Source organism: Rhamphochromis longiceps, linkage group LG17, assembly GCF_057381845.1.
Source record: "Rhamphochromis longiceps isolate RC_006_pf linkage group LG17, R_longiceps_female_GT1.1, whole genome shotgun sequence".
NCBI lineage: Eukaryota > Metazoa > Chordata > Actinopteri > Cichliformes > Cichlidae > Rhamphochromis > Rhamphochromis longiceps.
Window position 1 is genome coordinate 3843711 of NC_140573.1, and position 26683 is coordinate 3870393.

Here is a 26683-nt window from a genome sequence, read left to right on the forward strand (position 1 = left end):
AATTTATACAGCACCAAATCTCAGCAACAGTCGCCTCACAATAATACATACAGAGAAAAACCCAACAATCACATGACCCCCTATGAGCACTTTGGCGACAGTGGGAAGGAAAAATTGGTCTTTAGCCAGAACGTGATGTTTCTCAAACCTTTCTGTCGAATTCTCACAAATTGTTCCTTACACACACAAATCTGGCATTCATCAGTATTTGGTTAGCTGAATTCAAGAGCAATGCAAACAAATTAAGAAGTGCTTTACTCCATGCAGTACATGCAAATGTTGAAATTCCCGATGTCTTAGGAAATGGAAACCGCATTTTTAAACATTTAAAAAAAAAAAAAAAACACGTATATTTCATTCACTGCTTACATTTTTCTAAGATGCCAACAAAAATCCCCAAAGTGTTAAATAAGAATATGGAATTAGGAATAAACTCAAAGAACATAAAATGTAGTAGTACACTTAATTTATCCTTACAAATCGTCATGGCAACACTAACTTTTTTTGAAACACTTGATAGCATCAAATTTAGAACAAAGAAACTTTGCACTTTCTTCGTTTCAACATTTCAGTGCTATTGTTACAATATACTGAGAAAATGTGTGTTTAAGGAGTTGGATCCTTCTGTGTTTGTGTTTTCAGCTGAGCAGGCTGTGATTTGTCCGTATTAGGCTGTCGTCAGTTGAGTTTGTTGGGTCTGTAGCGGCCCAGCGTTTCTCTCTCCATTTGCCTTCGCCGATCTCTATGATAAGGCTCACAGTGCAGTTTACCATGCTGAATTTCTCCAAAACGGAACTGGGAAATTTGGATTTGAGGTCAGGGGTTTTAGTTTCCCTTTTCATGAATATTAGGATATCATTGTTTCTATATTATAGGTAAAACGGCTGACATCCCCCCCTTTTGTTTAAAGTTCAAGTTTGAGAGTTTAAAGTAGTTTGTCCACCAGAGGGCACTCTGCAGCTTCCCTGTTGGCAACGCACCTGTTTGGACTACAAATACAACAACCAGCTGATCGGAGCAGAGTCGGGCACAGCATAAAGGAGTAATCCAAGACTTGACATTGACATTGTTGTATTGTCTTAACAAGGACCCATAAATAACTACGCATAACAAATTCTATGGAAATTTTATGCATCTGAAAGAAAAATTAAACAGATATCTCCAGACACACTGGACATTTGAATTAACCAGTCGGGGCATTGGGATGACTGTTGCATCCCAAAATCTTAGAGTAGACATGCAGTTATACAAAAATAATGGAAAGTCATCAGAGGCCACAGATGTTACAGTCTTTATTGCATTAGTTCCATTTCAACTGTCTGTAAAAACTAAAACACGAGGAGGCCAGAGGCCGGTTTACAGACAGATGATACATTACACAACATGAATAATAATAGATGAATGGCGTGGATAGAAAATAAACCACATCTGAGAGAGGTATTCTCTATCATGAGCGCCTTTAGTGTAAATGGTAGTGTTTGATGCTCACATCTGCAGAGGGACGTGATCCGATTCTACCTGGCAAGCAGGACAAAAGCAGCATTAGAGGAAAACAATCTGCTGCAGTGTGATGTAGTGTCGACTGGCCAGATGCTCGTTAGGGTTCATATGTGTGTGTGATGTATGGGTAATGGAGAACGTCGGACATCTGCAGGGGGCTGAGCTCAGTGGATTCAGCACAACTCTGCAGTGAAACAGATCGTCGCACGAGGGCTCGATTTCTCAACACATTGCCTCAGCAGGGTCACCACTGAATTCCAAATGTTAGCAGGTGCTGAAAAGTGATCTGTCTTCACTGCCTATGTTTTACATTATTTATATTATCTGAGTAATTTAAAGTAATTTGTACTCCTAGCATATGCTGTCAGGCTTTTAAAGCACTGGGTGCTTATGTGCATATGTGTGTGTGTGGGTATCTGGGGGTGGTCCTGGGGGTTTACTGCCACTGCCAGCAGTTACAACCTGGAGAAAGTTTGTGTCTAAATGAAATAAGACTACTTCGTTTATGTGTTTTGTTTTGGCCAAACCAAAAATTAATTCAAAAGATGCTGAGTTTAAAATAAAAATATTTTTTAACATCACTTTTGATATTTTTTTTTAAATTAAAATCACTCATTATTTTCAAAAACTTTCAAACTCTAAAGCAGGGGTGTCAAACTCAAATACACAGTGGGCCAAAATTCAAAACTGGAACAAAGTCGCAGGCTAACGTTAATATTTATTGAAATATATTTATTCCTCCAGATATAAGAATGAATCTTTTCTTATGGACTCAAACACGTTTTGCTGAAAAACTGAATATGGAACAAGCAAAGCTTAATACTAAACAATATATATATTAGCTGTATAATACCAGTAGGCCAGCTCTGATAGTAATTTGGTATGGCTTTGCGGGCCAAATGTAATTAGGCTGCGGGCCAAATTTGGCCCGTGGGCCAGAGTTTGATATCTATGCTCTAAAGCAACTGTGGAGCAACTGGACCATTCTGTAGCTGAAAAAGGAGACGGCAATTGTTGGTATTTCTTGTTATTTTGTTCTTCTGAAGAGCCACCTAAGTCTTGCTCTACTCATCTAGACAGCTCAGTCAAATTCTTTCACATATACAGTAACTTCTTTTACTATCTAAAATATATGAATTTTGCAGCATTAACAACATATGGAGGTTTTTGTCAATAGTTGTTAAAATAGGAAGTACTGCCTTATTTTTGATTAATTCCCAAAAGTGCCATTGGTCAGCATGGTGCCAATGGAAACTATGGGTTTGTGTGACAGAAGAGGATGCCAAGTATAGGTGGAGCCAGAGATCTGGTGTGGCAACTTCCATGGCAACAGCTGGCATAAAAAGAGCATAAGTGCTTAGCGATGGTAGTTAAGGGGCCGGTGCAGATTAAAGGAGGAGTGGGTAAGGTAGAAAGGTAGATGAGGGTTGGAGTCCAAGTTACTTTCTCCTTCTGTGCTTCATTCACACACTTTGTATGTTGGCAGGAGAAGTGGGGGTGGGAGGTGAGGGGAGAAGGGTTGGGTAACTGTGATGGACCGAGTTGAAAAAAGCAGGAGTCATCTCAGGAATGAGAAAAATAGGGTTTCCATTTATTTAATTCTATTCCATTTCTATTTATTTAATTCTATTATTCTATTCTACTCTATTTAACCTAAAAATTATATTTACAAAAGTAATAAATGTTGAGCTCATAAAAGAGGTCAAAGAAACAAAACTGGACTCAGGCAAAGAACTGTGAACTTAGCAAACCAAATGACTGCCCCAACAAACATAACTGACCTAATTACACAAATGGGTTTTATAATGGCTGATCAGACCACTACGACACACGAGGGCTAACTACAAAACACAATCATAAACCACAAAAATGATGCAGTACAGTCTAGTTTTTTAAATAAACTAAACACCGAAGAAGAAAATCAAAAACCACTAAACCCTAAACTCCAATATTTAATTTAATTACAAAAGCTTTTTTTAATTAAAGAAAATAGACATTCTCCCCATTCAGCAGGAAGTGGTGGTGCGTTCAATTATCCCTCTTTGTATTTAACAGCTTTAAGCCCTGGCCACCAAACTCAAGTGTGTTATTGTGTTCAAATGAAAAATACACAGGAGTTACTGACTTTAGACTGTGGCCGTGGGTTTGGCCATTACAGTAACAGAGAGAGGGGACTACACAACAGGAGTCTCTGTCCGCCATCTCAGTCGCTCTCTCTCCTCATTCCTCTGTTTTCTCTTTCATTTGTTACTTCTCATTTTTCTCTGCTCCTCCTTTCTTTTTTTCTCAACCTGGTGCCGCTCCTTGGCTTTTGTCTCTCATGTCACCGTCTGAACAGAATTCTTTCTCTTTGTAATTCACACGTAAACCTCTTCCTTGTATACACGGAAACACAAGTCATAACCAAAGGTCATAAAAGACTTTAATGAGTGTTCCTGTGGAATGTAGCCGATTCACACCAGGCAAATTATTCAATTCAAGTATAATCTTATGAAATATTACATGCTTTAACATTTCTGTAATACGTTTGCAAGATGAAAAGGTGCTGTTGATGTCCCAAAACCTACCTATGACAAGCATGGCCTTTATGCTGTGGTAAAGAGGTAAAAAAAATAAATAAACCTGAGAGGTCAACACTGTGGACGTATTTGAAAGAGGAACTAATAGCGTCTGATGTTGTTGCAGTTTCTGTGCCTGTGACAAAGTGGAGCAGTTGCAATGCTCTCCATTTGTCCCATATGTGTTTACCTTTTTTTGCACACTGTACACATTATTCTGTTTCTATAATAATAATGGATTAGATTTATATAGCGCTTTTCAAGGCACCCAAAGCGCTTTACAATAGGGCGATCGTGGCTCAAGAGTTGGGAGTTCGCCTATAATCGGAAGGTTGCCGGTTCGAGCCCCGGCTTGGACAGTCTCGGTCGTTGTGTCCTTGGGCAAGACACTTCACCCGTTGCCTACTGGTGGTGATCAGAGGGCCTGGTGGCGCCAGTGTCCGGCAGCCTCGCCTCTGTCAGTGCGCCCCAGGGTGGCTGTGGCTACAATGTAGCTTGCCATCACCAGTGTGTGAATGTGTGTGTGAATGGGTGGATGACTGGATATGTAAAGCGCTTTGGGGTCCTTAGGGACTAGTAAAGCGCTATATAAATACAGGCCATTACAATAGTGATATTACGTTCTGTATCGAGGCTTCGAAGCTTGTGTCGAGTAATTGAGGGGGCGTATCGAGGCTTGCTTCATTTATGGGAGCAGCTGAAAATGATGACGTCCGAAGCCTCGCTGCCCGGCTGTACCCGACTGGTTCATGAAGTGGTTCATGAAGTGGTTCGAACTTTGCCGCGAGATACGACAGCTAGATATAAACCCCTCAGACTTCATTCAAAGATGTACGTGTTTGATGGAGAGTTGCGGTTAGTGAGAGTTTGGAGACAGTTTGGAGATTTATGAGAGTGAGGAGAGAAAGTCAGGAGAGAATGGAGCCAGCTAATGCTGGGCTACACTGTGTGTGATATTTATATTTGTGCTTTGTCTTTATTGTCTTTCCTCAGGAGAACAATCTCAAATAGATGAAGACCTGGTTAGCATGGTGATTGAGGACTCCCAGCCATTTAGCATTGTGGAGGACAAAGGATTTAAAAGATTTGTTAAATCATTAAATCCTAGCTATGCTCTCCCCAGTAAAAAGGTCATAAAAGCAGTGAAAATTTAGTTTTTACAGAATAAAATGTGAACAGGCAGGACTGAGGCCTCAGTGTGTAGCTGTCCATACCTCAACGTTACAAAAAGCACAACCACTGTCCACACCCCAACCACACCTCACCTCACAGTAAATGATCATTTCCATTTTAAGCATTTCCAAATAATCATTTTTCATACTGCCAGTATAAATATACACAGTATACTGCCATCACTACAATATACATGTTTTACACACTCCTTTTGTTGTTGACATTTACAGGCTGTGTGCAAAAGGCCACACTCTTCAAATTCATGCCAACTAATATTTTTACGTCCAGGTGTCCTGCTAGAGCGAATGAAGCTTCAAGACGCTTTGTGCTGGAGTGAGCCAATTGGATGAAAAGCTTCAGTGCTTCATGAAGCTTCATCTGCCCATCACTACTTTACAATGCCACTATTCATTCACTCACATTCACACACTGTATTTGCTATGATTTGCTATTTGTCAAGTAACATTGCTTCACTCACTATCCCGGGTTTGTTTGTGTAAGCGTTTTGTTGCCGGCAAATCCAACATCATTGTGAAGTTTGCGGACGACACTACAGTGGTGGGTCTTATCACCAATGGTGATGAGACGGCTTACAGGGAGGAGGTCAGCGCCCTGACCCACTGGTGTCAAGACAACCATCTCACACTCAACGTCGCAAAGACAAAGGAGTTGATAGTGGACTTCCGGAGGTGCAGAGAAGTACACACCCCCATCACCATCAACGGCGCTGCTGTGGAGAGAGTGAGCAGCTTCCGGTTCCTTGGCGTACATCTGGCTGAGGATCTTACGTGGTCAGTACACACAAACAAAACAGTGAAGAAGGCGCAGCAGCGCCTCTTCTTTCTCAGGAGACTGAAAAGATTCGGCATGAGCCCCCGCATCCTCAGGACCTTCTATCACTGTGCCATTGAGAGCATCCTCACTGGATGCATCACCACCTGGTATGGCAACAGCACCGCCTACAACTGCAAAGCTCTCCAGCGAGTAGTGCGATGCTCTGAACGGATAATTGGAGGTGAGCTTCCCTCCCAAGACATCTACAGGAAGCGCTGCCTGAGGAAAGCGGGGAGGATCATCAAGGACTCCAGTCACCCCAGCCATAAACTGTTCAGACTGCTTCCATCAGGAAGGAGGTTCTGCAGCATCCGGTCCCGTACCAGCAGACTGCTGAACACGTCATAGACACCTCAGCTTCACTACTGGAACTTTAACATTATGCACTCCATACTGTACAGTAATGCCACTGTTTTGCACATATTCAACTCTGTATATTTTTATATATTTTATTTATTGTTTACTCTATTTGTAAAATATGTGTACACACACACACACACACACACACACACACACACACACTTAGCATACACATCCAGAAATGCATATACTATTATATATTGTACATATATTTATTAGTTTCAGATGTAGCCATTATTGTATTTTGCTTGTTTACATTATTGTATTTTGCACAACTCTGTTGCTTGTGAAGCTCGCACACAAGAATTTCACTCACATGTGCTGTACCAATGTACCTGCACATGTGATGTGACAATAAAAGTGATTTGAAATCAAACATTCTGCAAATTACACTAAATACTTAGTTACATGTTTCTTTATATTTTATTATGTTACAGATTAAGTCATTTGTTCATACTTACTTTGTTTGTCTTTTCAGTCTTCATGAGGATCAGGTGTGGGGAAACGCCCACCTGGCATTTCCTCATTTTAAAGTCCTGATGATGTCACACATGACATCATCAGGTCAAACCAAGTGGAGGGGTTTCTTTTTCCATAGAGATGCTTCCTTTTGTTTGTGTTAAGGTTTAAAGGGATTTGTTGAATGATTTTCCTTTTGTTAATACTGCCATTTAGTTGTGTAAATGTGCATATTAGAAGTGTGTAGAGGTTTTGTGTTTTTAGATAATCTGTGTAGAATTTTAGATCCCTCAGTTGAGTGAGTGGTACTGGCTGGGCAATTGGAGGGGAATTGATGGCCCTATTTAACGCCAGTCTCTACCAGATGCAGGAGAGAAAACTGTTCTGACCCACACCCCTTTCTAGAAGGTGGTGGTAAATACACCTCAAAGTTGTTTGCCAACTGTTGTTAAATTGTAGGAGAAGAAGAAGAAGAAGAAGAAGGAGTGAGGTGAGCTGTGTTACCAGATCCATGGTCTGTTTTTTGTTAATTGAGTTGATTTGGGGCGAAGTTTTGTTAAGTTAAACATTAAATTAAGTTCACTGTAAATAAATTGCTCACCTCTGGAAATCTGAAATGTCTGCGTAGTCTGCTTCCTTGACGTTCGAGTCTGACTACTTCAGTGCCTTTTTTCAACACTGCGCTTATGATCTATAACTTGTACAAATGTGAATCAGATCATAAAACTGAACCTAACATGAACTAACATATTAGATTTATCAAAACGCATCAGATGATAATCCACCCACAAAGCTTTTGGTATGAGTGAAGAGGAAGGTGGCAGTGTCATGTTGCAGGGATGCTTGACTGTTTACAAAGTGTCACAGAGATTTTGCATTTAAGAAAAAGATTCTTTTGTTCTGAGAGTTCTTACAGTAGAGAACATCAGGCAATGGTGCAACTGGGCAATGCATGTTTTAAGCGTTATATACAGAGATGGGAAGTAACAGGTAATCCGATTACTTTTCAAGTGGGTAAAGTAAGGGATTACTTTTCCAAAAGTAATTAGACTACTGTTACTTTCCCGTAGCACTGAGTTACTAAAGCGTGATTTTGTTTGTGAGACTGTCTCATGACAGTGACGTGCGAGCGTGCAACATCCGTGGCAACAACAGACGTGTGTTGATCAACAATGGCTAATATGGAGTGCAGGAAAGAGTACAACCATGCAGCGTAGAAGTACTTATTTTACTTTGAGTTTGATTCTGTAAAAAGTGACAAAAACATTAGCATCCACTGGTACACTCTGCGTGGGAAGAAAACTTCTTTCTGTTAAACTCTGAATCTGAGCAAGCACCGAGCAGACAGCCACGGGAGTGTTTTACGTGCATATATTTGAAAGTGAGTGTAAACACAAAAGATTATCATATTTTATATGCTGGAATATGCAGAAAATGAGTTAAACGAACTTCAAGTCAAAGACTGTTGCGTGCAATTAAATTTTTGCTTGATGCATTGTGCATAAAGTTAAAAGATGAAAAGAAAAGGTCTGTTGCTTTTTATGTATTCAGGTTGTGTATCATGTTTTTTAAAAGTAACTAAGTAATAAAGTAATTTGAAAATAAGTAATCAGGAAAATAATGGGATTATTTTCTTGGAGAAGTATTCCATAATTAGTAACTAATTACCTTTTTCAAGTGACTGACACTTGGCATCACACTATTTTCCACATATTTCCATTTTTCTATTTTATGAAATACATGAAAGGCTAAACGTGGTATATTGTTGGTTAAGTGACAGATTTATAAAAATCTGCAGCTTCATAATTAAAACTGTTTGCAAGCACAAAGAAAAGAAAATGGCTTTTTAGATTTATAAACTGTGCAAATGTACATTGTATTTTATGTACAAGCATTTATAAATTGTAAATATGTCTCATTTCCTTTCCGATAAAGAATAGATTTGTACCTCGATTTATTTGACCTTTTTGAAAGGAAAATGAGACCTGATTTGGGGTCTAATTGGGTCGATTCTCTTTTGGATCGTGTCAGTTAGCTTTACCTCTCAGGGTTTCCCATAGACTGCTCTGTGTGGCTGGACGGCATTCTTTGTGGCACCACTCCCTTCAGTGTAGATAAACACAAGTCGCAACTGCCAGTAAAAAAAGAAAAGAATGTTCCAATGGAATGAAGCATCATCTCACCAAGCAAGTGTTTTTGTACTGAAGCAAAAAGTTTATTCCAACTGTGTGATTAAAATATTAGCCCATGTACTTGGTAAAACCTAATAAATGACACCGGTATTAACTGCACCTCACACACCCATGTCTGATCAGCAGGTGAAAAAGGAGAAAACAAGACACTGCAGGCCTCACCTCAGTCCTTCAGAGAGTGAGGACTGGTACTTAATGCTTTTCCACTCTGATCACTCAAAGCTCTATTTTACTACAAGCCTCATTTACACAAAATCACCTTTTTCTATACCTAACCAATCTGTCTAACATTCACGTCAGCGCTCACATGTATGCAACAGGGGCAATCGGGGTTCAAGGCAAGTTTATTTGTATAGCACAATTCAACAACAAGGTGATTCAAAGTGCTTTACAGAGACATTAGAAACAAGAACAAATAAAAAGCATGATTTAAAATTGATTAAAACAAGCAAATAAACTAATTAACAAACAAACAAAACAGTATATAAAATCAGAACAGTAGATAAAATCAGTAGTTAAATGTAAGTTTTGAAATTTAAGCTTAAAAGTGTGGATTTGGTGCTTTATTCAAATGCAGCTGAGAACAGGTGAGTCTTCAACCTGGATTTAAATAAACTGAGTGTTTCAGCTGATCTGAGGCTTTCTGGGAGTTTGTTCCAGATATAAGGAGCATAAAAGCTGAATGCAGCTTCTCCGTGTCTGGTTCTGACTCTGGGAACTGATAAAAGACCGGATCCAGATGACCTGAGGGATCTGGAAGGTTCATACTGGGTCAGGAGGTCATTGATGTATTTTGGTCCTAAACCATTCAGAGCTTTATAGACCAGCATCAGAACTTTAAAGTCTATCCTCTGACGGACAGGCAGCCAGTGTAAAGACCTCAGAGCTGGACTGATGTGGTCCACTTTTTTGGTCTTAGTGAGGACTCGAGCAGCAGAGTTCTGAATGAGCTGTAGTTGTCTGACTGATTTTTTAGGTAGACCTGTAAAGATGCTGTTACAGTAATCAAGCCTACTAAAAATGAATGCATGGACTAGTTTTTCCAGGTCCTGTTGAGACATCAGATCTTTTATCCTTGAAATATTCTTGAGGTGATAGTAAGCTGACTTTGTTATTGTCTTAATGTGTTTTTCTAAGTTTAGGTCTGCATCCATCACTACACCCACATTTCTCGCCTGGTTTGTGGTTTTTAGATGTATAGATTGAAGTTCTCTGGTGACCTGTAATCGTTTTTCTTTGGCGCCAAAGACTATTACCTCAGTTTTGTTTTTGTTTAGCTGGAGAAAATTGTGGCACAACCAGTCATTGATTTCCTCAATGCATTTACCAAGAGCCTGTACAGGGCCTTGGTCTCCTGGTGACATTGTGATATATATTTGTGTGTCATCTGCATAGCTGTGGTAGTTTATTTTGTTGTTCTTTATAATCTGTGCCAGTGGGAGCATGTAGATGTTAAACAGAGGGGGTCCCAAGATGGAACCTTGGGGAACTCCACATGTGATACTTGTCTGCTCAGATGTGAAGTTACCTATTGATACAAAGTATTTCCTGTTTTCTAAGTAAGTTTTGAACCAGTTTAGTACAGTTCCTGAAAGACCTGCCCAGTTCTCCAGTCGTTTGAGTAATATGTTGTGGTCAACTGTATCAAATGCTGCACTGAGATCCAGTAAAACTAGGACTGACATTTTTCCACTGTCTGTGTTCAGACATATGTCATTAAACACTTTGGTCAGAGCGGTTTCAGTGCTGTGGTTCTGTCTAAAACCTGACTGGAAGGCATCGTAGCAATTATTCTGTTTTAAGAAGTAATTGAGCTGTTGATAAACTGCTTTTTCAATGATCTTACTTAAAAATGGGAGATTTGAGATCGGCCTGTAGTTGTTCATTTGTGTCTTGTCAAGATTGTCCTTTTTCAGTATAGGTTTGATTACAGCAGTTTTTAGTGGTTCTGGAAACACGCCTGATAAAGAAAAGTTGACGATCTGTAACAGGTCTGACTCTAGTCTTTGAGACCTTTTTGAAAAAACTTGTTGGCAGGACATCTAAACAGCAGGAGGAGAAGTTCAGTATTTTTCCTGAGGATACTTCAAAGCGTGCAAACCACTGACCTTTTGGATTGGGTAGATGCCCTGCACGAGCCCCTAAGGGGAAATCTAAAAGCTTTGCTAAAACATCTCTTGATGAGCCTCATCAAAGAGGGCAGAGAGGTGGCAGCTGTGAGGCTGCCCTGAGTAGAAAGTCAGGTGTTAGAGCTTGAGTGTAACTGGCCAATGCAGTATGATGATGATCTAAAGCAGCAAATAAGATAATATGTGCTTACAAACCTTAGATCAGGCAGCACTAAAGTAGATACTACACAAGACAAAGGGTGAAAACTCCACAAAGTGTCACAGTGATCTGCAGGTATCAAAAACATTTAAATTGTGAGGAAGCTGAAGCTAGTCTTTCCTGAGAAAAAGCAGTGCTGTGCTCAATGACCGTGAAAGAAAGATATTAAGACTAATCAGACTTTTTAGTTCAGTTTTCTCTCTCACACACAGGAAGGAAGGAGCGCCTTGAGGCGACCTTTGTTGTGATTTGGTGCTATATAAATAAATTGAATTGAAGGAAGCAGATGAAGCACATATTTTCTTCAAAATCTCTTTGTGAAGGGGAATATTACTACACAAACTATATTTCAAATGTCTACAAAACCCCCCAAATACTTTTTTTTTTTTTTTTTGATTGCTCCCCTGAAGTTCTACTTGTACTTATGATCCTGCAGTGCTGCTGGATCCCCCTCTTCCGTGTATGAAAATACAAACCCTTCAGCTCGAGCTACATTTAGGGAAAGTCGTCAGACTTGTAGGACAAGTTCTAGTCCTACAGGGAGCATGCTGGCATGCTGGCGGCACCACAGTTCAGTTCATTTAAAAAAACAAAACAAAACTTGTCAGTCACTAAAAGCAGTTTGTCAGTCTGTGTCAGAGTTATGATGTTTGAATAAGGGTGACTTTGATGGGAGCGGAGGTGTCTTGGTAAAATAAATGATCACACTGCCTGGATTCTCTTCTGCTCGTTTCTTTATCCTCGTTTGGTTGTTGGATTTCATTGTGATGCTGTGATGAGGGATATGGATATTGGAGTTTAAATACTGGGGAAGATCACATGCACGTTTTCACAAATTCCACAAAAAAAAAGAAAGAAGCAGCAGCTTGTTAGTTTCACTGTTCACAGGGTTGTTGCCCTGTGAATGTTGACCAAAAGTGAACACAGCCCTTGCAGGGACTTCACATCTAGTGCCATTCTGTTTGAACTATTTCACAGATGAATTTCACTGTAAAAAAGCCATTACTTAACACTGCATCTGCATTTCTTTATTACAGTCCTTTAAATAAAATATGCGATTTGAAAGCATCTCTAGAATCCAGAACGTTTGTATGGCAATTTCTCCCTATTTTTCTTTTTCAAATTCAACAAAATCAAGAGTTATGAAAAGTCTGAATTTCCTCTGGGTTTATATTGTCATGTAGTTGTACAGTATGTCAGTATGTGTGCTATAGGTCGTATATGTGAACCAATCTGGTACATTTTAGTTATATTTTAAAGAAAAAATTTCATAAAATGAATTTATTATCTTAAAAAAGTATAGTTTTAATTAATTAATGTTGAACAACAGACATTTGAGCCTGTGAGGTGTGATACCTAACTACTCGAGTGTGTTACAAGCATGTATTACTGTTTCTTATAAATACAATCACAGACTTCCCTGTTACTAAATATTCTCTCACTGCTTGGAAAAAATACAGAGCTTCTATATCTGCTGGGAACAAAAAACAACTTCCTCCTCTTCTAGCTATTCAGAACTGCCGGAAAAACCAGTTCGGTCTCATGGTTCACATACTTTGACATGCACATAGGCATATGCATCCTGGTACAGTAGTTCAGCAAAGATGCAGAGATTTTTTTTAGAATGTTTAGTGTGGTGGAATTTTTTCAGTTGCAGTTTTAAGACATTTAATTATTTATTTCATATGCGAACACAAACATTTGATGCTTCTTTGTACTTATTTTACAGGCAAATCTGACCAGCTTGATCATTTAAAAAGTGCAAAAGCATATCAGCATTTTTTCCCCCCTGTAAACTAAATGTTTCCCGTTTTTAATTTTGTTTTTATTGAACTTTAATGATATTTTGCAGTCTCTGTGACTGAATTCATGATTGTGTATCTTTTTCACGAATTGTGACATTTCACCGTTTTAATGCCAGAGTCTCTCGCCAACCAGCTGTTACGCCAGTAGCTGGACTCATGTGTCTGGGATCCGTGCAAAAATGGTTGAAGTTGTAACAGATGGGAGTGTCTTTGCAGTGAGTACGTCTGGTCATGTGTACCAAAGGTAAGATTGTGAGCCGTGTGTTTTACTGCCAAAATCAATAAAATTACAGTCTAGTTTCACGTTAGTGTCACCAGTAACTCTGGAGCAGGGTTTCAGTTTAAGCACCACATGTTCACAGATCCTTTTCATTTTCAGTTTGCTCTAAGGGCGATGAAGGAAAATATTTTCTTTTAGCTGTCCACACAAACACTTAAGAAGGAAACTGTGCAAACCGTGCATTACATTACATTGTCACTGGATCTGTGTTTGACTAGTGATAGCAAAAATGCAACTCTTTTCATGTTTGGCCCTGTTTTGCTGCAAATAATACACAGATTAGGAAATTGATCTGTTATTTTGCAGACTCTAAAAATACACATAAACTAATCTGTCATTATGCGGGTCATTTATCACATAATATTAAATCTGTAGAAATAATTTACAACTTAATTTGGCAAAATCAGTTATTTTGCCATGTTCTTATAGACCAGGGGTCGGCAACCTTTCTGATGGCGAGTGTCATTTAAAATTTCCTCAGAAGTCAGTGTGCCATATGATTGCATTAGCAATAAATTTAATAACGCTCTATATTAACAGTTACACAATATATAGAACCACTTTATAGAATTATATTTGTTTGCAGATGTTGGCAGCTATCAGCGAATAGTTATCAGCTATTTGGAAACAAAAAAAGACACTTTTTAATCCATAACAGCAAATGAACTGTACAACAGAAAATACAAATGCTATTTATGGTCTCCTCACAACAATGATAAGAAAAATAAACTGAGCCAATATAGCATGTTTGTTGATACAGAGACACACATGTTACTGTGATCTCTGGTCTCCCACTCAGAGACACAGGTCTGCGAGTGTCCAGCATTCAGACGGCTACCTGAGGACTCATGTGAGAGAAAATCTGCTCACACAGATATGTAGAGACAAATACGCTGCAGCAGCATGTGAGGTCCTGCACACTGTAACCAGCAGACTCCAAACACAGCACCCTCAGGCCCTTTTCCTGATCTCTGGGGACTTTAATCACATCTCCCTGTCCTCCACTTTCCCCACCTTCACCCAGTATGTTACCTGCCACACCAGAGACAATAAAACATTGGACTTATTGTATGCCAACACCAAGGAGGCATACAGCTCATCACCTCTTCCTCCCCTGGGGGGCTCAGGTCACAATCTGGTTCATCTCCAGCCTGTGTATAAACCTCTTGTACACAGAGAACCAGTAGTGAAACGCACAGTAAGGAAATGGTCGGCAGAGACTGAAGAGGCCCTGAGGGACTGTTTCCGTTCTACTGTGTGGGACAACCTCTGCAGCCCCCTGGAGGATGACCTCAACAGCATCACAGACTGCATTACGGATTACATGAACTTCTGTGTGGACAACACCATACCCATCAAAAAGGTATGTTGTTTTTCTAACAACAAGCCACGGATAAATCCTGAAATTAAGGCTCTCCTCAAGGAGAAGAAGAGAGTCTTTAGATCTGGAGACAAACAGGAGCGGAGAGTTGTTCAGAAGAAGCTGAAATTGAAGATAAGGCAAGGAAAGGAAAACTACAGGAGGAAGATGGAAGAGCAGCTGCAACAGGACAACATCAGAGGGGTTTGGAACAGCCTGAAGACAATCTCAGGACAAAAACTGACCCCCCAGGCTGCAGGAGACTTGGGGTGGGTGAATGACCTAAATAAATATTTTAATAGGTTTGATCAACCACCCACCCCTCCCACAGCATCGTCCCCCTGCTGCAATCTCCTTCATCTTCAGGGCCTGCCTGTCCTTCATCTCAGGACTTCACACCTCTCAGCTTCACACCTCCCAGCTCCCAGTCATTACACCCACCCCTGGCTTCTGTGTACTCCAACATACACACCACTCCCCCAAAATCCACTCTTTCTATCTCAGCACTTCAAGTGAGGAACAAGCTTCGCAAGATCAAGGTGTGGAAGGCTGCAGGTCCAGATGGCGTCAGCTCCAGGCTCCTGAGATGCTGCGCAGATGAACTGTGTGGCATCCTAGGATATCAACCTGAGCCCGTCACTGGGGAAAGTACCACCGCTGTGGAAGACCTCCTGTGTGGTACCGGTACCAAAGACCTCCCATCCCAAGGACCTCAGCAGCTACAGGCCGGTAGCCCTGACATTGCACCTGATGAAGACCCTCGAGAGGTTGGTTCTAAACCATCTGCGCCCCCTGGTGAGGTCTTCATTGGATCCACTGCAGTTTGCTTACCAGCCTGGCATTGGGGTGGAGGACGCCATCATCTACCTCCTGCACCGAGCTCTGACTCACCTGGAGAAGCCTGGAAGCACTGTGAGGATCATGTTCTTTGATTTCTCCAGTGCTTTCAACACCATCCAGCCACGACTTCTGAGAGACAAGCTGGAGTTATCGGGAGTGGACCACCACATGTCCCAGTGGATGCTGGACTACCTCACAGAACGTCCAGAGTATGTGAGGTCACAGGGCTGTGTCTCTGACACGCTGGTCTGCAGTACGGGGGCCCCACAGGGAACTGTGCTGGCACCGTTCCTCTTCACCCTCTACACTGCAGACTTCTCCATCCACTCCCCACGCTGCCACCTACAGAAGTTCTCTGACGACTCTGCCATAGTCGGCCTCATCACAGGTGAGGACGACTCAGAGTACAGACAGTGGACTCTGGACTTTGTGGACTGGTGTCAGCAGAACCACCTGCTGATCAACGCCGGGAAAACCAAGGAGTTGGTGGTGGACTTCCGGAGACGCAGACCCACCACACTGACACCAGTGAACATCCAGGGAGTGGACATTGAGATAGTGGACTCTCATAGGTAACTGGGAGTTCACCTGAATAATAAACTGGACTGCAGCCACAACACCGATGCTCTTTACAGGAAGGGTCAGAGCAGACTCTACCTGCTGAGGCAGCTCAGGTCATTTGGAGTCCAGGGAGCGCTTTTAAAGACCTTCTATGACTCTGTGGTGGCATCTGTCATTTTTTTACAGTGTTGTATGTTGGAGCAGCGGTTTAACGGCAGCTGAGAGGAAGAGGTTGGACAAAGTCATCAGGAAGGCCAGCTCTGTTCTGGGATGCACCCTGGACCCGGTGCAGGTGGTGGGAGACAAAAGGACTCTGGCCAAAATAACATCTCTGATGGACAGTCTCCCACCCCATGCATGTAAATGCTGCTGAACTGCAGAGCTCCTTCAGTGACAGACTGATGCATCCTCGATGCATGAAGGAGCGTTTCCGCAGGTCCTTCCTCCCTGCAGCTGTCAGACTGTACTACCAGAACTGCTCCCAACAAACATAGATGTTCACATCTGCGCTGTAACTGCAATAAGTTAATTAACCGATTCGCACTACAACCTGCTCTGCCTCTTATCTGTAGTTATTTTTATTTAATTTAACAACTGTACAATACTCTCTGTATATAGTAACCATTGTCCTTAATGTAAATATGTAAGAAATTCTGTATGTTTCTGTTCTGTGTCCTGTGTACTGTTTGTTTGTATATGTGTCTTTTTGGCTGCTGTTACAACCAAATTTCCCCTTGTGGGACAATTAAAGGATTATTCTATTCTATTCTTCTATCTATTCTAAATAATGTCAATAAGGCCTCTGCAATGTTCTGAAGACAGTTAAACTTGTCAGGTAGTGATGTCCAGCAGGTGAACATGCAGCTCCATGAACACGCACAGCTGTGGATTCCAGCTGCTTCGATGTTGCATTAACTGGCATTACCTCAGCCAGTTAATGCGAGACAAATCCAGCTGCTCATTAAAGATTTCTGGTTTGTTCAGAAAAGAAAACATTGGTCCAAACGCCTGAAAGTCCCAAAAATGCATTGTCTCGAGTCTACGGATGTATCCGTGTATTTCCATGGTGCTGATGCTGTGCTGAGTGGACAGCTCCTGAAGCTTTTGAAGTGTTGGAATGTGGAAAGCTAACAACGTCCCTCTAAGTTATTTTTAGCCAAATACAAGTTGAATCTGGTAGTTGGGGTTGTTAGCTATGATACCATCATTAAGAAGCGACACAGCTAATGTGTCTATGTGAGCTAATTTGCGATGTGCACCGCTGGCCCAGCCATTTATTTTTTTTTTTGATGCACCTTCTCAGATTAATTCACTGCGTGTCGTGCTCAGGGCTGGACTGGGACACAAAATCGTTTTAATTAGAGACCGGCCCACCAGGTATTAAAGCCATAAAGCCTTTGAATGAAAGCAAATGCTGCTGTGACAGTGATGTACAGTCTTGTTGGTATATGTATGATTTCTATACATTTTACATCAGATAAACACTTTGGTTGTAAGCTTCAGATAATTATTTAATAACAGCGAGACATTTTAAATGAGAATAAGAAAGTATTTCTTTGTGCCCCCCTTTCCCTGTTAATGCCCTCCTTGGCCCCCTGGCAAAACTTTCCTAGATCCGCCCCTGCACAGTTACCAGCTGTCAGCTACATAAAAAAAGGATCCTGGTGTTATTTATCTCTCAGAAACAGTTCATAACTTCAACTCATCCATGTCACCTAAAAGGTAAACCTGTTTCTCCATCACCTGTTCAGCTCTGATGGTTCAGTAAGGACATCTCCTGGTTTCATCTTCATGTTTCCCTCTCACCAGATATACAAACCGACATCATAACCAGCAGCTTTACAGCTGTGGCTCCAGCAAACCTCAGCTGATACTAGAAATTAATATTAAATAAATTCTAACAACAGCTGATCAAGCCTAGACGTGCTGCAGTTTAGCGCGACATCTGGCGGTTTCCTCTTTCTGGCGCAAAGTGGGCTATAAACAAAAACGAGAGAAAAGCTGATCAGCTGATCATTGATTAGTTTCATGATTGAAGTAGCAACAGGAGAGGGAGGGAGAGAATGAGAGAAGAAGAGGCAGCTGTGCAGCGTAACGACAGAATAACTCCAGCTTTGTGTCTTTTTCCATCCCAGACAAACTGCGTCCCTTCTCAGCTCAACACGAAACGTGTAATAATTTCTCTGAATACGAGACGATTCCGTTTGTACGGGACGGTTGGCAACTCTAGTAACTAACCTTATGAATAAAATAAAGTTCACTATCAGTAACATCATAGCAACCACCCAGCTTTATAGAAACTCTGTCATGCTAGCTAGTACGCAGTACAAGTTATTGTAACTGACTGTAAAAAGTCAGCACAACGAAAATAAACTCCAGCTAAACTTGGTTCATATCTGACCCAGATAGACTGCAGCTTTGGTGAGGCCAAATGGCATGACGAGATACTCGAAATGCCCCAGGTGAGTGTTAAACGCAGTCTTCCACTCATCCCCCTCCCGAATGCCGACCAGATGTAGGCGTTGCGGAGGTCGAGTTTAGAAAAAATAACGGCACCCTGCAGGAGCTCAAACGCGGACGCCAGCAGTGGGAGAGGGTACTTGTTCTTGACAGTTATGTTATTTAACCCCCGAAAGTCAATGCAGGGGCGCAGGGTCTTATCTTTCTTCTCAACAAAGAAGAATCCCACCCCGAGGGGAGACGTGGAGGGCCGAACAATACCTGATGCGAGGGAATCTGTGATGTAACGCTCCATGGCCTCGCCTTCAGGCTTAGAAATACTGTACAAACGGCTGGTAGGTAGGGACGCTCCAGGAAGAAGATCAATACAGCAGTCATAGGGGCGGTGGGGTGGGAGCGACAGTGCTCGGTCCTTACAAAACACTGGAGCAAGGTCGTGATAATCGCTGGGAACTTTAGAGAGGTCAGGGGTCGTGGAAACCTCTGCTGGGATATTATCTGTGATGTTAGGTAATGCCGACTTTAAACATTGCTCGTGGCATTTAACACTCCATCCTGTCAAGCAGCTGTGAGACCAGTCTATTTGGGGGTTGTGCTGCTGTAGTCACGGATAACCTAATACCAGAGGTGTTTCAGGGGCTTTGAATAAAAACAGACTGATCTTCTCAACATGGTTGCCGGAGAGTAGCAATTGGATCTCCTGAGTACAGTGAGTCACTTCGGCAAGTAATTTCCCATTCAAGGCTGACACTCTTAAAAGAATGCAGCGACTGTATCTGTGCACTGTTCAGAACTTGTGGAGGTCTTGGCAATCAGATGCAGGCCGTTTTACATCCCAAGAGAGTTTACTGTGATGATCATCGTTGCTGTTTACATCCCACCTAGTGCTAGCACAAATGCTAAAGCTAGTGGAACACTCAATGAACTCTAGAGGATTATCAGTGATCTGCAAACAGCCCACCCTGATGGCTTCTTCATTTTCGCTGGGGATTTTAACAACACCACACTTAAATCAGTTGTACCCAAATTTCACCAGAACATTAACTTTGCAACAAGAGGAGACAATATGTTGGACCTTGTTTATACAAACATTAGTGGTGCAACGGATCACAGTTGATCCAAAATCCGAACCGATCCCACTCCACTGTTCAGTACGCACGTGATCCGAAGATTCGAAAAAGGAAAAAAAAAAAAGTATGTGTATGGTGGTCAGTCTGTCAAGCGATAGTTATGGTCAGCGCTAGCGGTCCAAGTGGTGAAGCAGAGGAGTTTGCGGCATTTAAGCAGCACTTTGTTGCCCAATCCGACCGGGCTAAAGCTATTACTAACATATTGGGGTGTTTAGCTGCAGACGGGAGGCCGTATTCCGTTGTGCAAAACAAGGGGTTTAAACTGTGATGAACGTGTTTGAGCCATGCTATGATATCTCGTTGCGCGTCCACTTCAGTGTGACAAGATCATTCCGAGCATGTATGAGCAGGAAAAGTTTAAAGTTATGGCTAAACTGTCCCGGGCATCTTCTGTTGCTCTGACTACAAATGGGTGGAGCTCCAGGGCAACGGAAAGCCACGTGACCGTGACCGCTCGTTGCGGAGTGGTAGATACAAAGCCCTGCACTGATTACATTAGATTAGATGAAACTTTATTTATCCCTCAGGTGGGTTCCTCCGGGAAATTCAGTTTCCAGTAGCACAGCACCGACAGAAGTTGCAGAATGTGAGCAGAAATATACCACATATGCACATATATAAATACAGAGTATACAAAAGGGATAAATAGAATAAATAGGAATAAGAATACAAGGGAACGGCACATTTCAAGTGAGTCTATTACACCGTTGGATATTAACAAAAACGATTGCACAGTGAAAAGGCACTACAGCTTACTTGTTCCCCCCTCCTTTGTTCCCGTTTCCCCTCCCTCTCCCCTCCAGCGAGGAGTTAAACAGTTTAATGGTGTGTGGGACAAAGGACTTTTTAAGTCTGCTGGTCCTTGACTTTAGGAGAAGCAACCTGTCACTGAACAGACTCCTCTGGTTGTTTATAGCCGTGTGCAGAGGATGCAGAGGCTGCCCAGCATGGTCCACAATGTCCATATTGCACCTTAATTTGTTTTTATATAAGTGTGTGGAATGAGTCTTCAGTTGAATGTTTTTAATAGGCAAAAAATACTTAAATAAGTAAATGGCGAGTCGAATTTTTGTCTTTTTTTTTTTTTCTATTTTTGCTGATCTGAAAATTTATCCGATCCTTGACTTAAAACCGTGATCCGATCCGAACCGTGAGATTTTTGATCCGTTGCACCACTAACAAACATCCAGCATGCATACCAGGCTTCACCCCTCCCCCACATCGGACAATCAGACCACATCTCCATACTTCTCACTCCAGTCTAGAGACCCATCAACAAACGGATCAGACCAGCCTTCAGAGAGGTGAGAACATGGCCAGAGGGGGCCATACCTGTTTTGCAAGACTGCTTTGAATGCTCAGACTGGGATATATTTAGAGAAGCTGCTACATACTCAGACACCGTGGACCTGGAGGAGTACACAACTTCAGTGACCAGCTACATCAGCAAATGCATTGAGGATGTCACTGCCTCCAAGACCGTCATCACCTATGCAAACCATAAACCCTGGTTCTCTGCAAAGCTACGCAACCTGATGAAAGTCAGAGACTCTGCCTGTAAGGCCAAAAATAGAGAAGCTTACACTACAGCCAGAGCAGATCTATCATGGGCCATCAAAGACGCAAAGCGGCAGTATGCACATAAGATCAACACACATTTCACAAGTACAAAGGACACTCGGCGCACGTGGCACGGCATCCAAACAATCACGGGCTACAAGCCAACACCTCCAGCATGCAGCAGTGATCCCTCTCTGCCAGACCAACTAAATGACTTCTTTGCACGTTTTGAGACAGAACAAAGAGCCAGAAAGGAAGATGCCCCCCTCACCCAATGACCAAGTACTTTGTCTGTCCACAGCAGATGTCAGGATGACACTTCAGAGTAAACCTGCGAAGGGCTGCAGGACCTGACAACATACCTGGCCAGGTGCTTCGGGAGTGTGCTGACCAGCTCGCAGGCATCCTCACGAACATCCTAAACACATCACTGAGCCCAGCTGTGGTACCTGCATGCCTCAAAACCACAAATCATCCCAGTGCCAAAGAAGTCCACTGTGTCCTGCCTCAATGACTACCGGCCGGTGGCACTTACGCCCATCATCATTAAGTGCTTTGAGAGGCTGGTATTGAGGCACATGAAAACTCAGCTTCCACTGAATCTGGACCCGCTACAGTTTGCTGATCACCAAAACCGCTCCACAGATGATGCCATCTCATCTGCTCTTCACCTTTCTCTCTCCCATCTCGACAAAAGGACACTTATGTCAGAATGCTGTTTATTGATTTCAGCTCAGCATTCAACACAGTCATTCCCCAGGAGCTGGTAAAGAAGTTGGACTCACAAGGAATAAACACCTCCCTCTGCATTTGGATCTTGGACTTCCTAACTGACAGGCCATAGTCTGTCTTCATAGGAAATAAAACCTCCAAAGTCGTCAGACTGAGCACAGGATCGCCGCAGGGCTGTGTGCTTGGTCCACTGCTGTTCACCCTGCTAACACATGACTGTACTGTGCAGTACAGCTCATTTTTACCGAAACATAGCATGTTATTTATTTGTAATTCCTAGTTTTATATCTCTTGGAGATATATCCTTTATATATTTATAAATGCACCATGGGGGGCTTAGGGTGAAACAGCATTTCGGTACACTGTATACTGTGTATACTACTGTACTGACAATAAAGCTCTTGAATCTTGAATCTGAAGTAAGCCTGCAGAGCGAGAGCGAAGTGCTCTAATAGGGTGATATGGTACTACAAGGTCATTAAGATAAGATGGGGCCTGATTATTTAAGACCTTGTATGTGAGGAGCAAGATTTTGAATTCTGGATTTAACAGGAAGCCAACGAAGGGAAGCCAAAACAGGAGAAATATGCTCTCTCTTTCTAGTCCCTCTCAGGACTCTTGCTGCAGCATTTTGGATCAGCTGAAGGCTTTTCAGCGAGTTTTTAGGACTTCCTGATAATAATGAATTACAGTCGTCCAGCCTGGAAGTAATAAATGCATGAACTAGTGTTTCAGCATCACTCTGAGACAGGATATTTCTAACTTTAGAGATGTTGCACAAATGGAAGAAAGCAGTCTTACATATTTGTTTAATATGTGCATTGAAGGACATGTCCTGGTCAAAAATGACTCCAAGGTTCCTCACAGCGTTACTGGAGGCCAAGGTAATGCCATCCAGAGTAAGAATCTGCTTAGATACCATATTTCTAAGATTTTCAGGGCCGAGTACAATAACCTCAGTTTGATCTGAATTAAGAAGCAGAAAGTTAGCATCCATCCAGGTCTTTATGTCTTTAAGATATTCCTGCAGTTTAACTAAATGGTGTGTGTGATCTGGCTTCATGGACAGATAGAGCTGGGTGTCATCAGCATAGCAGTGAAAATTTATGCTATGTCTTCTAATGATGCTGCCTAAAGGAAGCATGTATAATGTAAACAGAATTGGTCCTAGCACTGAACCCTGTGGAACTCCATAATTAACCTCAGTGTTAAGCTTGAACATGAACAAACTGTAAATGACTTGTGGTTCAAACTAGCCTACCATCTATTACCATTAGTTCATCTATAAATTCAGCATCAAAAGTAACAAATTCTTGACTTTGACATAATTATGACATTTACGGGTCAATGTGAAGCACTTCTGTTTGAACTGAGGTGGAAAATGGGTGCAGCTACTCTGCTGTACAGGAGGAGGTGTTGTTGCATTGTGCATCTCCCATAGTGGGATTTATAATAAAAGAACACCAGAGGTCTGGACCCTGTTAAACTGATGAATATATAACACCATCATAATCTCATGTAAGCTTGTCTACTATGTGCAATGATCACAAAGCAAAGAGCCAAAACAGTGACAGGAAAGCCAGTAGCTGTGCTGAATAAAACTTGCAAAAATAAAAAACTGAATCCAAACAGTCTCAGCGAATCAAGAGTTTATGAAAGGATGGCAGGTGAATGATACAGAAGTAAATATCTGACAGCATTCTAGTAGTTATGCATGTTGTTGCTGAATCACTTAAGATGTAATCACAATAAAACAATCAATTATTTTCCCACGTGAATTTTTCCATTGTTGACATAATGCTGATCAGTTTTTACATTGTTTTATGCGACAGAAGAGGAAAGACTACAACCACTAGCATAAACATTTCAGGATGATCCCATACTCAGTCACGACCCACAGATTGCCACGATCATAGCTCACATGGTTGATGCGAGAGGGCATTGGTATTTTGGTCCAGCTCGTGCCTTGTGGAGTGCTGCTGTCGATGCCTTGTCTGTAGAGAGAAGACATTGATACTTAAATCATTGGATCTGTTTTATTTGTGCAATTGAGGTTTTGGCCTCAGCTCCTCACCATATTATCTATCCCGAGTTAAGAGTTGTAAGTCTCATGGTTGCTCGGTCTGGTGACCCAAATATAATGTTTTTGATTACTTCATGTTCTGTGATTTGGGGGTTTCTCGTGGTCTAGTCTGTTGCATTTCTAGCTCCTTTGGTTATTCCTTAGTATTGTTGGTGATTTCTAGACTTTAGATTTTGTTAATGTTCTGTGTTACATCTAGTTATCTAGGTTTCTATGTTCGTGTATTTCCTGTTTTACTTTGGTAGTCTCATGTCCTGTGTTAGAGTTTTCTGTTTTGCTTCCTTCCTGTCTCGTGTGTCAGATTAGGTTAAGCTGTGTCTCTCTTCTGTACTTATTGTGTGTTTTCCTTTGTTCTTTGTCGGGTCGTCTGCATTTCCTCTGCTCTTCTTCACTCCACATTTCCAGGTTTCATGTTTTCTAGTTCAATGTTTCAAGTTTCATGTTCACCTTTTCCCAGTTTAGGTTTTGTTAGATTCCTTTCTGCCATTTGTTTTGTAATATTTGTTGCAGCCCTAAATAAAGGCTTGCTTTCTGTTAACATCCACCTCATTTGTCCGCATTTGGGTCCGCATTCTCTTCTCTCCACGCCGTCTGCCTTAGCAGGCGTGACAGGAAGAGGTAAATATGTTTAACAGATGTGAAAAATGAGATTTCTATGATTTCTTTTAAGTGAACACCTAAATGTATTATAGAGGAGAGACAGATCATTCAAAGAATCCACAACTGAAATCTGAAAATTCTTAGTTACTGAGTTTCTGAGTTACAGAAACTATGATGATTATAAGTAAACATTACTAGTTTTCTTTTGTAGCATTTGACTGGTGATTCTACACATGAACATTTTATGGCTCAGTGATCATTACAATGAAAATCGCTTCTAGAAAGATTTAAGCACAAATTGCCTTCGTGAGCAATTTGTTATTCATTTGTGGAGAGGTCATTCTAAGGTTGAAGAGGAAAATAGTGGTTGATCCATTGCATGGATAACAACAGAGGAGTCAAAAACACAATAACCTGATTCAAACAGAGACTGAAAGAGTCAAAGCAAAAAGAAAGAAGAAAGAACAGAAATACTGCCAGGGCTAGTTAAAATGCTTTCAGACTAGATTAAGTGTTTACCTTTGGAAGACTTCTCCTCCTCTATTTACAACAAAGACGCTTCCATCAGTCCCAATTTCAACCTTTACTGCAAGACCATCCACTTGTATCCAGCCACTGATGCCACAGGTGCTCGGTGTTACTTTCTGTCACGAAAAGCAAATATGGTGAGATGTCTTGATCATACAAATAACAACACAAATGATCATTAAAATAAAAAAATAATTTACTGTGAAGTAGATGTTTTGACCTGAGTTCACTCCCCAGCATCCATATTTTGAGCTGCAACTGACATACATTAAAAGCCCAGGCAGGGTTGTCCAGCTCAGGGTGCTCTGTTCTCTGTAGGCTGAGGCAATGGTGCTTTTCAGACAGTGGATGGTGGAGGTGGAGGTAACTCCCACCACCTGACCATCACCTCCAGCATCCACCTGCTGTAATCTCTCACCTGAAGACACACAGAGGTACAGATCATTCATTCAAACAGCTGCTACCGCGCACACTCTACTGTCTTAAGTCTGTGATAAAGCTCACCAGTCGCATCAACAAAGCTGCCAGCTACGTATTTGTAGACGTCGTTGTCTTTGAGGTCAACACCCCAGATTCCTGCAGGTCCCACTGAGACATGCTTCAGGGTGAGTGAGCCCATTTTGTACCACTGTGATCCAATCAGAAAGTATGCATAATTGTTGCTGTCTGTCATCACAACGTTCCCCTGCCCAGCATCAATCTGTACAGCAGGAAACTGTTGTGGACCCTCCGTGCAAGTGCAGCCTGTGAAGAGAAAACCATCAGTCATATGAATGGAACCTTTATTTATTTTAAGGATAAAAATAATTTGCTTCTTGGTTGGTTTAAACAAATATAGTAAATGATAGTGTAGTTTTATTTTGAAAAACTGGACTTACCATGACTGACTGACAGGTAGTTTAGCATTAGCAGCAAGGCTGCGATAGCTTTCATCTTGTTTCTGAGTCTGTCTGCTGCAGGACTCTTCTGGGTGTGTTACTGGATGTTTGCTGAGCTACTGCACTGCACCGTTTGCGTGAGTGTGCATTTTATAATTTACCAATTATTGTGAAACATGAAACAGATTTTCTTTCTTTTTTTTTTTCTTTTTTTTTTTTACACAATTTAGGCAAAGGAGGAAGTTGTGAAACAGGGATTTTTTTCAAGTACAACCACAAAGCAACGACTGAGGATTCTTCCAAGATAAAATGATTTCCATAAAACATACAAACCTTCCTGGGACATATTTCTATTAGTTGGGGAAAGTTACTAGTGGCAACTTAACTTTACTTTGAAGTTATTCCATCTTATTAATTAGTATTAGGTCCAAGCTACTCATGATTCATAATCATCTTTTGGTT

The 26683-nt window shown here is 41.5% G+C and overlaps 3 protein-coding genes across 3 annotated transcripts in view; 2 read left to right on the forward strand and 1 right to left on the reverse strand.

Annotated features, from left to right (window-relative positions):
* Nucleotides 1–7251: 7251 nt before the first annotated feature.
* Nucleotides 7252–26683, forward strand: part of LOC146649108 (fish-egg lectin-like) — a 49011-nt gene continuing 29579 nt past the window's right edge. The window contains exons 1-2 of the mRNA XM_085386791.1: nt 7252–7374; nt 13326–13453. Of these exons, the coding sequence (XP_085242917.1) occupies nt 13441–13453 (13 nt within the window). The 5' untranslated portion in view covers nt 7252–7374; nt 13326–13440. The remainder of the gene's footprint in view (nt 7375–13325; nt 13454–26683) is intronic.
* On the forward strand, nt 13829–15365 carry LOC146649109 (uncharacterized). Its single transcript, XM_085387495.1, has 2 exons — nt 13829–13834; nt 14364–15365. Exons 1-2 carry the CDS (start codon nt 13829–13831, stop codon nt 15363–15365), a joined length of 1008 nt encoding a protein of 335 aa, XP_085243621.1.
* LOC146649110 (fish-egg lectin-like) lies at nt 23652–26518 on the reverse strand. Its single transcript, XM_085386732.1, has 5 exons — nt 26222–26518; nt 25848–26087; nt 25544–25761; nt 25335–25459; nt 23652–24126 (listed from the first exon to the last, which is right to left on the reverse strand). Exons 1-5 carry the CDS (start codon nt 26274–26276, stop codon nt 23985–23987), a joined length of 780 nt encoding a protein of 259 aa, XP_085242858.1. The 5' UTR covers nt 26277–26518; the 3' UTR covers nt 23652–23984.

Coding starts and splice junctions, on each gene's coding strand:
- LOC146649110 (XM_085386732.1), bottom strand. CDS start 26,276: ATGAAAGCTATCGCAGCCTTGCTGCTAATGCTAAACTACCTGTCAGTC. Junction 26,088..26,221: donor CTACCTGTCAGTCAGTCATG/GTAAGTCCAGTT, acceptor TTCTCTTCACAG/GCTGCACTTGCACGGAGGGT. Junction 24,127..25,334: donor GGAGGAGAAGTCTTCCAAAG/GTAAACACTTAA, acceptor TTCTCTCTACAG/ACAAGGCATCGACAGCAGCA.